Consider the following 13,529-nt stretch of genomic DNA (forward strand, 5'->3'; position numbering starts at 1 on the left):
CTGCACACCCGCTAACCAGCCCCACTGTGTCCACACACCCGCTAACCAGCCCCACTGTGTCTACACACCCGCTAACCAGCCCCACTGTGTCCACACACCCGCTAACCAGCCCGGCTGTGTCTACACACCCGCTAACCAGCCCCACTGTGTCTACACACCCGCTAACCAGCCCCACTGTGTCCCCACACCCGCTAACCAGCCCCACTGTGTCCACACACCCGCTAACCAGCCCCACTGTGTCCCCACACCCGCTAACCAGCCCCGCTGTGTCCACACACCCGCTAACCAGCCCCACTGTGTCCCCACACCCGCTAACCAGCCCCACTGTGTCCACGCACCCGCTAACCAGCCCCACTGTGTCTACACACGCGCTAACCAGCCCCACTGTGTCTACACACCCGCTAACCAGCCCCACTGTGTCCACACACCCGCTAACCAGCCCCACTGTGTCCACACACCCGCTAACCAGCCCCACTGTGTCCACACACCCGCTAACCAGCCCCACTGTGTCCACACACCCGCTAACCAGCCCCACTGTGTCTACACACCCGCTAACCAGCCCCACTGTGTCCCCACACCCGCTAACCAGCCCCACTGTGTCCACGCACCCGCTAACCAGCCCCACTGTGTCTACACACCCGCTAACCAGCCCCACTGTGTCTACACAGCCGCTAACCAGCCCCACTGTGTCCACGCACCCGCTAACCAGCCCCGCTGTGTCTACACACCCGCTAACCAGCCCCACTGTGTCTACACACCCGCTAACCAGCCCCACTGTGTCCACACACCCGCTAACCAGCCCGGCTGTGTCTACACACCCGCTAACCAGCCCCACTGTGTCTGCACACCCGCTAATCAGCCCCACTGTGTCTGCACACCCGCTAACCAGCCCCACTGTGTCCACACACCCGCTAACCAGCCCCACTGTGTCTACACACCCGCTAACCAGCCCGGCTGTGTCCACACACCCGCTAACCAGCCCCACTGTGTCCACACACCCGCTAACCAGCCCGGCTGTGTCTACACACCCGCTAACCAGCCCCACTGTGTCCCCACACCCGCTAACCAGCCCCACTGTGTCCACACACCCGCTAACCAGCCCCACTGTGTCCCCACACCCGCTAACCAGCCCCGCTGTGTCCACACACCCGCTAACCAGCCCCACTGTGTCCCCACACCCGCTAACCAGCCCCACTGTGTCCACGCACCCGCTAACCAGCCCCACTGTGTCTACACACCCGCTAACCAGCCCCACTGTGTCTACACACCCGCTAACCAGCCCCGCTGTGTCCACACACCCGCTAACCAGCCCCACTGTGTCCACACACCCGCTAACCAGCCCCACTGTGTCCACACACCCGCTAACCAGCCCCACTGTGTCCACACACCCGCTAACCAGCCCCACTGTGTCCACACACCCGCTAACCAGCCCCACTGTGTCCACACACACGCTAACCAGCCCCACTGTGTCCACGCACCCGCTAACCAGCCCCGCTGTGTCTACACACCCGCTAACCAGCCCCACTGTGTCTACACACCCGCTAACCAGCCCCACTGTGTCCACACACCCGCTAACCAGCCCCACTGTGTCCACACACCCGCTAACCAGCCCGGCTGTGTCCACACACCCGCTAACCAGCCCCACTGTGTCCACACACCCGCTAACCAGCCCCACTGTGTCTACACACCCGCTAACCAGCCCCACTGTGTCCCCACACCCGCTAACCAGCCCCACTGTGTCTACACACCCTCTAACCAGCCCCACTGTGTCCACACACCCGCTAACCAGCCCCACTGTGTCTACACACCCGCTAACCAGCCCCGCTGTGTCTACACACCCGCTAACCAGCCCCGCTGTGTCTACACACCCGCTAACCAGCCCCACTGTGTCCACACACCCGGTAACCAGCCTCACTGTGTCTACACACCCGCTAACCAGCCCCGCTGTGTCTACACACCCGCTAACCAGCCTCACTGTGTCCCCACACCCGCTAACCAGCCTCACTGTGTCCACACACCCGCTAACCAGCCCCACTGTGTCCCCACACCCGCTAACCAGCCCCGCTGTGTCCACACACCCGCTAACCAGCCCCACTGTGACTACACACCCGCTAACCAGCCTCACTGTGTCTACACACCCGCTAACCAGCCCCACTGTGTCCACACACCCGCTAACCAGCCCCACTGTGTCCACACACCCGCTAACCAGCCCCACTGTGTCCACACACCCGCTAACCAGCCCCACTGTGTCCACACACCCGCTAACCAGCCCGGCTGTGACTACACACCCGCTAACCAGCCCCACTGTGTCCACACACCCGCTAACCAGCCCCACTGTGTCCACACACCCGCTAACCAGCCCCACTGTGTCCCCACACCCGCGAACCAGCCCGGCTGTGTCCACACACCCGCTAACCAGCCCCACTGTGTCTACACACCCGCTAACCAGCCTCACTGTGTCCACACACCCGCTAACCAGCCCCACTGTGTCCACACAACCGCTAACCAGCCCCACTGTGTCCACGCACCCGCTAACCAGCCCCACTGTGTCCCCACACCCGCTAACCAGCCCCACTGTGTCCACACACCCGCTAACCAGCCTCACTGTGTCCACACACCCGCTAACCAGCCCCGCTGTGTCCACACACCCGCTAACCAGCCCCACTGTGTCCACACACCCGCTAACCAGCCCCACTGTGTCCACGCACCCGCTAACCAGCCCCACTGTGTCCCCACACCCGCTAACCAGCCCCACTGTGTCCACACACCCGCTAACCAGCCCGGCTGTGTCCACACACCCGCTAACCAGCCCCACTGTGTCCATACACCCGCTAACCAGCCCCACTGTGTCCACACACCCGCTAACCAGCCCCACTGTGTCTACACACCCGCTAACCAGCCCCACTGTGTCCACACACCCGCTAACCAGCCCCACTGTGTCCCCACACCCGCTAACCAGCCCCACTGTGTCCACACACCCGCTAACCAGCCCCACTGTGTCCCCACACCCGCTAACCAGCCCCGCTGTGTCTACACACCCGCTAACCAGCCCCACTGTGTCCACACACCCGCTAACCAGCCCCACTGTGTCTACACACCCGCTAACCAGCCCGGCTGTGTCTACACACCCGCTAACCAGCCCGGCTGTGTCTACACACCCGCTAACCAGCCCCGCTGTGTCTACACACCCGCTAACCAGCCCCACTGTGTCTACACACCCGCTAACCAGCCCCACTGTGTCTACACACCCGCTAACCAGCCCCACTGTGTCCACACACCCGCTAACCAGCCCCACTGTGTCTACACACCCGCTAACCAGCCCCACTGTGTCCCCACACCCGCTAACCAGCCCCACTGTGTCTACACACCCGCTAACCAGCCCCACTGTGTCTACACACCCGCTAACCAGCCCCACTGTGTCCACACACCCGCTAACCAGCCCCACTGTGTCTCCACACCCGCTAACCAGCCCCACTGTGTCTACACACCCGCTAACCAGCCCCACTGTGTCTACACACCCGCTAACCAGCCCCACTGTGTCCACACACCCGCTAACCAGCCCTACTGTGTCCACACACCCGCTAACCAGCCCCACTGTGTCCACACACCCGCTAACCAGCCCCACTGTGTCCACACACCCGCTAACCAGCCCCGCTGTGTCTACACACCCGCTAACCAGCCCCACTGTGTCCACACACCCGCTAACCAGCCCCGCTGTGTCCACACACCCGCTAACCAGCCCCGCTGTGTCTACACACCCGCTAACCAGCCCCACTGTGTCCACACACCCGCTAACCTGCCCGGCTGTGTCTACACACCCGCTAACCAGCCCCACTGTGTCCCCACACCCGCTAACCAGCCCCACTGTGTCCACACACCCGCTAACCAGCCCCGCTGTGTCTACACACCCGCTAACCAGCCCCGCTGTGTCTACACACCCGCTAACCAGCCCCACTGTGTCTACACTCCCGCTAACCAGCCCCACTGTGTCCCCACACCCGCTAACCAGCCCCACTGTGTCTACACACCCGCTAACCAGCCCCACTGTGTCCACACACCCGCTAACAAGCCCCACTGTGTCCACACACCCGCTAACCAGCCCCACTGTGTCCACACACCCGCTAACCAGCCCCACTGTGTCTACACACCCGCTAACCAGCCCCACTGTGTCCACACACCCGCTAACCTGCCCGGCTGTGTCCACACACCCGCTAACCAGCCCCACTGTGTCCACACACCCGCTAACCAGCCCCACTGTGTCCACACACCCGCTAACCAGCCCCACTGTGTCCACACACTCGCTAACCAGCCCCACTGTGTCTACACACCCGCTAACCAGCCCGGCTGTGTCTACACACCCGCTAACCAGCCCCACTGTGTCCCCACACCCGCTAACCAGCCCGGCTGTGTCTACACACCCGCTAACCAGCCCCACTGTGTCCCCACACCCGCTAACCAGCCCCACTGTGTCCACACACCCGCTAACCAGCCCCACTGTGTCTACACACCCGCTAACCAGCCCCACTGTGTCCACCCACCCGCTAACCAGCCCGGCTGTGTCCCCACACCCGCTAACCAGCCCCACTGTGTCCCCACACCCGCTAACCAGCCCCACTGTGTCTACACACCCGCTAACCAGCCCCACTGTGTCCACACACCCGCTAACCAGCCCCACTGTGTCTACACACCCGCTAACCAGCCCCACTGTGTCTACACACCCGCTAACCAGCCCCACTGTGTCCACACACCCGCTAACCAGCCCCACTGTGTCTACACACCCGCTAACCAGCCCCACTGTGTCCACACACCCGCTAACCAGCCCCACTGTGTCCACACACCCGCTAACCAGCCCCACTGTGTCCACACACCCGCTAACCAGCCCGGCTGTGTCCACATACCCGCTAACCACACCCACTGTGTCTACACACCCGCTAACCAGCCCCACTGTGTCTACACACCCGCTAACCAGCCCCACTGTGTCCACACACCCGCTAACCAGCCCCACTGTGTCCCCACACCCGCTAACCAGCCCCGCTGTGTCACCACACCCGCTAACCAGCCCCACTGTGTCTACACACCCGCTAACCAGCCCCGCTGTGTCTACACACCCGCTAACCAGCCCCACTGTGTCCACACACCCGCTAACCAGCCCCACTGTGTCCCCACACCCGCTAACCAGCCCCACTGTGTCTACACACCCGCTAACCAGCCCCGCTGTGTCTACACACCCGCTAACCAGCCCCACTGTGTCCACACACCCGCTAACCAGCCCCGCTGTGTCTACACACCCGCTAACCAGCCCCGCTGTGTCTACACACCCGCTAACCAGCCCCACTGTGTCTACACTCCCGCTAACCAGCCCCACTGTGTCCCCACACCCGCTAACCAGCCCCACTGTGTCTACACACCCGCTAACCAGCCCCACTGTGTCCACACACCCGCTAACCAGCCCCACTGTGTCCACACACCCGCTAACCAGCCCCACTGTGTCCACACACCCGCTAACCAGCCCCACTGTGTCTACACACCCGCTAACCAGCCCCACTGTGTCCACACACCCGCTAACCTGCCCGGCTGTGTCCACACACCCGCTAACCAGCCCCACTGTGTCCACACACCCGCTAACCAGCCCCACTGTGTCCACACACCCGCTAACCAGCCCCACTGTGTCCACACACCCGCTAACCAGCCCCACTGTGACTACACACCCGCTAACCAGCCCGGCTGTGTCTACACACCCGCTAACCAGCCCCACTGTGTCCCCACACCCGCTAACCAGCCCGGCTGTGTCTACACACCCGCTAACCAGCCCCACTGTGTCCCCACACCCGCTAACCAGCCCCACTGTGTCCACACACCCGCTAACCAGCCCCACTGTGTCTACACACCCGCTAACCAGCCCCACTGTGTCCACCCACCCGCTAACCAGCCCGGCTGTGTCCCCACACCCGCTAACCAGCCCCACTGTGTCCCCACACCCGCTAACCAGCCCCACTGTGTCTACACACCCGCTAACCAGCCCCACTGTGTCCACACACCCGCTAACCAGCCCCACTGTGTCTACACACCCGCTAACCAGCCCCACTGTGTCTACACACCCGCTAACCAGCCCCACTGTGTCCACACACCCGCTAACCAGCCCTACTGTGTCTACACACCCGCGAACCAGCCCCACTGTGTCCACACACCCGCTAACCAGCCCCACTGTGTCTGCACACCCGCTAACCAGCCCCACTGTGTCTACACACCCGCTAACCAGCCCCACTGTGTCTACACACCCGCTAACCAGCCCCACTGTGTCCACACACCCGCTAACCAGCCCCACTGTGTCCACACACCCGCTAACCAGCCCCACTGTGTCCACACACCCGCTAACCAGCCCCACTGTGTCCACACACCCGCTAACCAGCCCGGCTGTGTCCACATACCCGCTAACCAGCCCCACTGTGTCTACACACCCGCTAACCAGCCCCACTGTGTCTACACACCCGCTAACCAGCCCCACTGTGTCCACACACCCGCTAACCAGCCCCACTGTGTCCCCACACCCGCTAACCAGCCCCGCTGTGTCCCCACACCCGCTAACCAGCCCCACTGTGTCTACACACCCGCTAACCAGCCCCGCTGTGTCTACACACCCGCTAACCAGCCCCACTGTGTCCACACACCCGCTAACCAGCCCCACTGTGTCCACACACCCGCTAACCAGCCCCACTGTGTCCACACACCCGCTAACCAGCCCCACTGTGTCTACACACCCGCGAACCAGCCCCACTGTGTCCCCACACCCGCTAACCAGCCCCACTGTGTCCACACACCCGCTAACCAGCCCCACTGTGTCTACACACACGCTAACCAGCCCCACTGTGTCCCCACACCCGCTAACCAGCCCCGCTGTGTCTACACACCCGCTAACCAGCCCCGCTGTGTCTACACACCCGCTAACCAGCCCCACTGTGTCTACACTCCCGCTAACCAGCCCCACTGTGTCCCCACACCCGCTAACCAGCCCCACTGTGTCTACACACCCGCTAACCAGCCCCACTGTGTCCACACACCCGCTAACCAGCCCCACTGTGTCCACACACCCGCTAACCAGCCCCACTGTGTCCACACACCCGCTAACCAGCCCCACTGTGTCTACACACCCGCTAACCAGCCCCACTGTGTCCACACACCCGCTAACCTGCCCGGCTGTGTCCACACACCCGCTAACCAGCCCCACTGTGTCCACACACCCGCTAACCAGCCCCACTGTGTCCACACACCCGCTAACCAGCCCCACTGTGTCCACACACCCGCTAACCAGCCCCACTGTGTCTACACACCCGCTAACCAGCCCGGCTGTGTCTACACACCCGCTAACCAGCCCCACTGTGTCCCCACACCCGCTAACCAGCCCGGCTGTGTCTACACACCCGCTAACCAGCCCCACTGTGTCCCCACACCCGCTAACCAGCCCCACTGTGTCCACACACCCGCTAACCAGCCCCACTGTGTCTACACACCCGCTAACCAGCCCCACTGTGTCCACCCACCCGCTAACCAGCCCGGCTGTGTCCCCACACCCGCTAACCAGCCCCACTGTGTCCCCACACCCGCTAACCAGCCCCACTGTGTCTACACACCCGCTAACCAGCCCCACTGTGTCCACACACCCGCTAACCAGCCCCACTGTGTCTACACACCCGCTAACCAGCCCCACTGTGTCTACACACCCGCTAACCAGCCCCACTGTGTCCACACACCCGCTAACCAGCCCCACTGTGTCTACACACCCGCTAACCAGCCCCACTGTGTCCACACACCCGCTAACCAGCCCCACTGTGTCCACACACCCGCTAACCAGCCCCACTGTGTCCACACACCCGCTAACCAGCCCGGCTGTGTCCACATACCCGCTAACCACACCCACTGTGTCTACACACCCGCTAACCAGCCCCACTGTGTCTACACACCCGCTAACCAGCCCCACTGTGTCCACACACCCGCTAACCAGCCCCACTGTGTCCCCACACCCGCTAACCAGCCCCGCTGTGTCACCACACCCGCTAACCAGCCCCACTGTGTCTACACACCCGCTAACCAGCCCCGCTGTGTCTACACACCCGCTAACCAGCCCCACTGTGTCCACACACCCGCTAACCAGCCCCACTGTGTCCCCACACCCGCTAACCAGCCCCACTGTGTCTACACACCCGCTAACCAGCCCCGCTGTGTCTACACACCCGCTAACCAGCCCCACTGTGTCCACACACCCGCTAACCAGCCCCGCTGTGTCTACACACCCGCTAACCAGCCCCGCTGTGTCTACACACCCGCTAACCAGCCCCACTGTGTCTACACTCCCGCTAACCAGCCCCACTGTGTCCCCACACCCGCTAACCAGCCCCACTGTGTCTACACACCCGCTAACCAGCCCCACTGTGTCCACACACCCGCTAACCAGCCCCACTGTGTCCACACACCCGCTAACCAGCCCCACTGTGTCTACACACCCGCTAACCAGCCCCACTGTGTCCACACACCCGCTAACCTGCCCGGCTGTGTCCACACACCCGCTAACCAGCCCCACTGTGTCCACACACCCGCTAACCAGCCCCACTGTGTCCACACACCCGCTAACCAGCCCCACTGTGTCCACACACCCGCTAACCAGCCCCACTGTGACTACACACCCGCTAACCAGCCCGGCTGTGTCTACACACCCGCTAACCAGCCCCACTGTGTCCCCACACCCGCTAACCAGCCCGGCTGTGTCTACACACCCGCTAACCAGCCCCACTGTGTCCCCACACCCGCTAACCAGCCCCACTGTGTCCACACACCCGCTAACCAGCCCCACTGTGTCTACACACCCGCTAACCAGCCCCACTGTGTCCACCCACCCGCTAACCAGCCCGGCTGTGTCCCCACACCCGCTAACCAGCCCCACTGTGTCCCCACACCCGCTAACCAGCCCCACTGTGTCTACACACCCGCTAACCAGCCCCACTGTGTCCACACACCCGCTAACCAGCCCCACTGTGTCTACACACCCGCTAGCCAGCCCCACTGTGTCTACACACCCGCTAACCAGCCCCACTGTGTCCACACACCCGCTAACCAGCCCCACTGTGTCTACACACCCGCGAACCAGCCCCACTGTGTCCACACACCCGCTAACCAGCCCCACTGTGTCTACACACCCGCTAACCAGCCCCACTGTGTCTACACACCCGCTAACCAGCCCCACTGTGTCTACACACCCGCTAACCAGCCCCACTGTGTCCACACACCCGCTAACCAGCCCCACTGTGTCCACACACCCGCTAACCAGCCCCACTGTGTCCACACACCCGCTAACCAGCCCCACTGTGTCCACACACCCGCTAACCAGCCCGGCTGTGTCCACATACCCGCTAACCAGCCCCACTGTGTCTACACACCCGCTAACCAGCCCCACTGTGTCTACACACCCGCTAACCAGCCCCACTGTGTCCCCACACCCGCTAACCAGCCCCGCTGTGTCCCCACACCCGCTAACCAGCCCCACTGTGTCTACACACCCGCTAACCAGCCCCGCTGTGTCTACACACCCGCGAACCAGCCCCACTGTGTCCACACACCCGCTAACCAGCCCCACTGTGTCCACACACCCGCTAACCAGCCCCACTGTGTCCACACACCCGCTAACCAGCCCCACTGTGTCTACACACCCGCGAACCAGCCCCACTGTGTCCCCACACCCGCTAACCATCCCCACTGTGTCCACACACCCGCTAACCAGCCCCACTGTGTCTACACACCCGCTAACCAGCCCCACTGTGTCCCCACACCCGCTAACCAGCCCCACTGTGTCCACACACCCGCTAACCAGCCCCGCTGTGTCCACACACCCGCTAACCAGCCCCGCTGTGTCCACACACCCGCTAACCAGCCCCACTGTGTCCACACACCCGCTAACCAGCCCCACTGTGTCCCCACACCCGCTAACCAGCCCCACTGTGTCCACACACCCGCTAACCAGCCCCACTGTGTCCCCACACCCGCTAACCAGCCCGGCTGTGTCCACACACCCGCTAACCAGCCCGGCTGTGTCCACACACCCGCTAACCAGCCCCGCTGTGTCTACACACCCGCTAACCAGCCCCACTGTGTCCCCACACCCGCTAACCAGCCCCACTGTGTCCCCACACCCGCTAACCAGCCCCACTGTGTCCCCACACCCGCTAACCAGCCCCACTGTGTCTACACACCCGCTAACCAGCCCCACTGTGTCCACACACCCGCTAACCAGCCCCACTGTGTCCACACACCCGCTAACCAGCCCCACTGTGTCCACACACCCGCTAACCAGCCCCACTGTGTCCACACACCCGCTAACCAGCCCCACTGTGTCCACACACCCGCTAACCAGCCCCACTGTGTCCCCACACCCGCTAACCAGCCCGGCTGTGTCCACACACCCGCTAACCAGCCCGGCTGTGTCCACACACCCGCTAACCAGCCCCACTGTGTCTACACACCCGCTAACCAGCCCCGCTGTGTCTACACACCCGCTAACCAGCCCGGCTGTGTCCACACACCCGCTAACCAATACCCAATAAACCAGCGACACTTGCAGAGCCTCCCTGACCGGTGACCCCACACCCTGGCCCATGACCCCCACAGACCTTGATCGGCGACACCCAACCCCCCCCCCGCACTGACCCCTCCCCCCGCACTGACCCCTCCCCCCGCACTGACCCCTCCCCCCGCACTGACCCCTCCCCCCGCACTGACCCCTCCCCCCGCACTGACCCCTCCCCCCCGCACTGACCCCTCCCCCCGCACTGACCCCTCCCCCCGCACTGACCCCTCCCCCCGCACTGACCCCTCCCCCCGCACTGACCCCTCCCCCCGCACTGACCCCTCCCCCCGCACTGACCCCTCCCCCCCGCACTGACCCCTCCCCCCCGCACTGACCCCTCCCCCCCGCACTGACCCCTCCCCCACACTGACCCCTCCCCCCCGCACTGACCCCTCCCCCCGTACTGACCCCTCCCCCCCGCACTGACCCCCCACTGACCCCTCCCCCCCGCACTGACCCCTCCCCCCGCACTGACCACTCCCCCCCACTCTGACCCCTCCCCCCCGCACTGACCCCTCCCCCGCTCTGACCCCTCCCCCCGCACTGACCCCTCTCCCCCGCACTGACCCCTCCCCCCGCACTGACCCCCCCCCGCACTGACCCCCCCCGCACTGACCCCTACCCCCGCACTGACCCCTCCCCCCGTACTGACCCCTCCCCCCGCACTGACCCCTCTCCCCCGCACTGACCCCTCCCCCCGCACTGACCCCCCCCGCACTGACCCCTACCCCCGCACTGACCCCACCCCCCGCACTGACCCCTCCCCCCGTACTGACCCCTCCCCCCGCACTGACCCCTCACCCCGTACTGACCCCTCCCCCCCGCACTGACCCCTCCCCCCGCACTGACCCCTCCCCCCCCGCACTGACCCCACCCCCCACTCTGACCCCTCCCCCCGCACTGACCCCTCCCCCCACTCTGACCCCTCCCCCCGCACTGACCCCTCCCCCCGCACTGACCCCTCCCCCCCGCACTGACCCCACCCCCCACTCTGACCCCTCCCCCCGTACTGACCCCTCCCCCCGCACTGACCCCTCACCCCGTACTGACCCCTCCCCCCGCACTGACCCCTCCCCCCGCACTGACCCCTCCCCCCCCGCACTGACCCCACCCCCCACTCTGACCCCTCCCCCCGCACTGACCCCTCCCCCCCGCACTGACCCCACCCCCCACTCTGACCCCTCCCCCCCGCACTGACCCCACCCCCCACTCTGACCCCTCCCCCCGCACTGACCCCTCCCCCCCGCACTGACCCCTCCCCCGGGACTGACCGCAGCGGCCCCTCCCCCCTCCGGCCGCTCTCTCTCTCCGGCAGCTCCCGCCAGCGGCGTGCGCACCACCCGCTCCAACCGCCCTCCATCCGGGCCTCTGCGGGGCGGGGCCAGCGGCGGAAGTGACGACGTCAGCCAATGGCGGCGTCAGGCGGGGTTTCCATGGCGACAGCTGCGAGTCCGGGGTGTGGGGCCATCCGGGCCCCGGGAGGGTCAGTGTGAGGCGTAGGTGCAGCCACTGTGCTGGTAGTGAGGGCGGGGCCGCTGTCACCCTGTGCTCATTGTCTGGCACGCGTGTAACATGCCTGTAACATGCCTGTAACATGCCAGTAACATGCCACTGGTCAGCCCCCGGCCTGAACGCTGTCCGGGTTCGGCTGCTTCACACAATCACCCCGCCCTCACCGTGCAGACTGAGGCCATTCGGCCCACCCTGCTGTCCCGGCAACTACCCCCCCCCCGGACATGGTGTTTATTGACCATCACAGGAAGGGGGAATGTAGCCTTCAGCATGTTCCATTATTCATCTTCATACCGCACAGAACAGGCCCTTCGGCCCTCGATGTTGTGCCGAGCCTTGTCCAAAACCAAGATCAAGCTATCCCACTCCCTGTCATTCTGGTGTGCTCCATGTGCCTATCCAATAACCGCTTGAAAGTTCCTAAAGTGTCCGACTCCACTCTCACAGCAGGCAGTCCATTCCACACCCTAACCACTCTCTGAGTAAAGAACCTACCTCGGACATCCCTCCTATATCTCCCACCCTGAACCTTATAGTTATGCCCCCTTGCAACAGCTACATCCACCCGAGGAAATAGTCTCTGAACGTCCACTCTATCTATCCCCCTCACTATCTTATAAACCTCTATTAAGTCGCCTCTCATCCTCCTCCGCTCCAAAGAGAAAAGCCCTAGCTCCCTCAACCTTTCCTCATAAGACCTATCCTGCAAACCAGGCAGCATCCTGTTAAATCTCCTTTGCACCCTTTCCAACGCTTCCACATCCTTCCTATAGTGAGGTGACCAGAACTGCACACAATACTCCAAATGTGGTCTCACCAGGGTCATGTATAGTTGCAGCATAACCCCGCGAAACTCAATCCCCCCCCCGTTAACAAACGCTAACACACTATAAGCCTTCTTCACGGCTCTATCCACTTGAGTGGCAACCTTCAGAGATCTGTGGACATGAACCCCAAGATCTCTCTGTTCCTCCACATTCCTCAGAACCCTGCCGTTGACCCTGTAATCCGCATTCAAATTTTTTATACCAAAATGAATCACCTCGCACTTATCAGGGTTAAACTCCATCTGCCATTTTTCGGCCCAGTTCTGCATCCTATCAATGTCTCTTTGCAGCCTCCAACAGCCCTCCACCTCATCCACTACTCCACCAATCTTGGTGTCATCAGCAAATTTACTGACCCACCCTTCAGCCCCCTCCTCCAAGTCATTGATAAAAATCACAACTAGCAGAGGACCCAGCACTGATCCCTGTGGTACACCGCTGGTAACTGGTCTCCAGTCTGAAAATTTTCCATCCACCACCACCCTCTGACTTCTATGTGATAGCCAGTTAATTATCCAATTGGCCAAATTTCCCTCTATCCCACACCTCCTTACTTTCTTCATGAGCCGACCATGGGG

The 13,529-nt window shown here is 63.4% G+C and overlaps 1 protein-coding gene across 1 annotated transcript in view; it reads right to left on the minus strand.

Annotated features, from left to right (window-relative positions):
* Positions 1-11,989, minus strand: part of smyd4 (SET and MYND domain containing 4) — an 83,847-nt gene extending 71,858 nt beyond the window's left edge. The window contains 1 exon segment of the mRNA XM_072470151.1: positions 11,884-11,989. Within this exon segment, the coding sequence (XP_072326252.1) occupies positions 11,884-11,972 (89 nt within the window). The 5' untranslated portion in view covers positions 11,973-11,989.
* Positions 11,990-13,529: the final 1,540 nt, after the last annotated feature.

The sequence above is a fragment of the Scyliorhinus torazame genome, chromosome 12 (assembly GCF_047496885.1).
Source record: "Scyliorhinus torazame isolate Kashiwa2021f chromosome 12, sScyTor2.1, whole genome shotgun sequence".
Classification (NCBI taxonomy): Eukaryota; Metazoa; Chordata; class Chondrichthyes; order Carcharhiniformes; family Scyliorhinidae; genus Scyliorhinus; species Scyliorhinus torazame.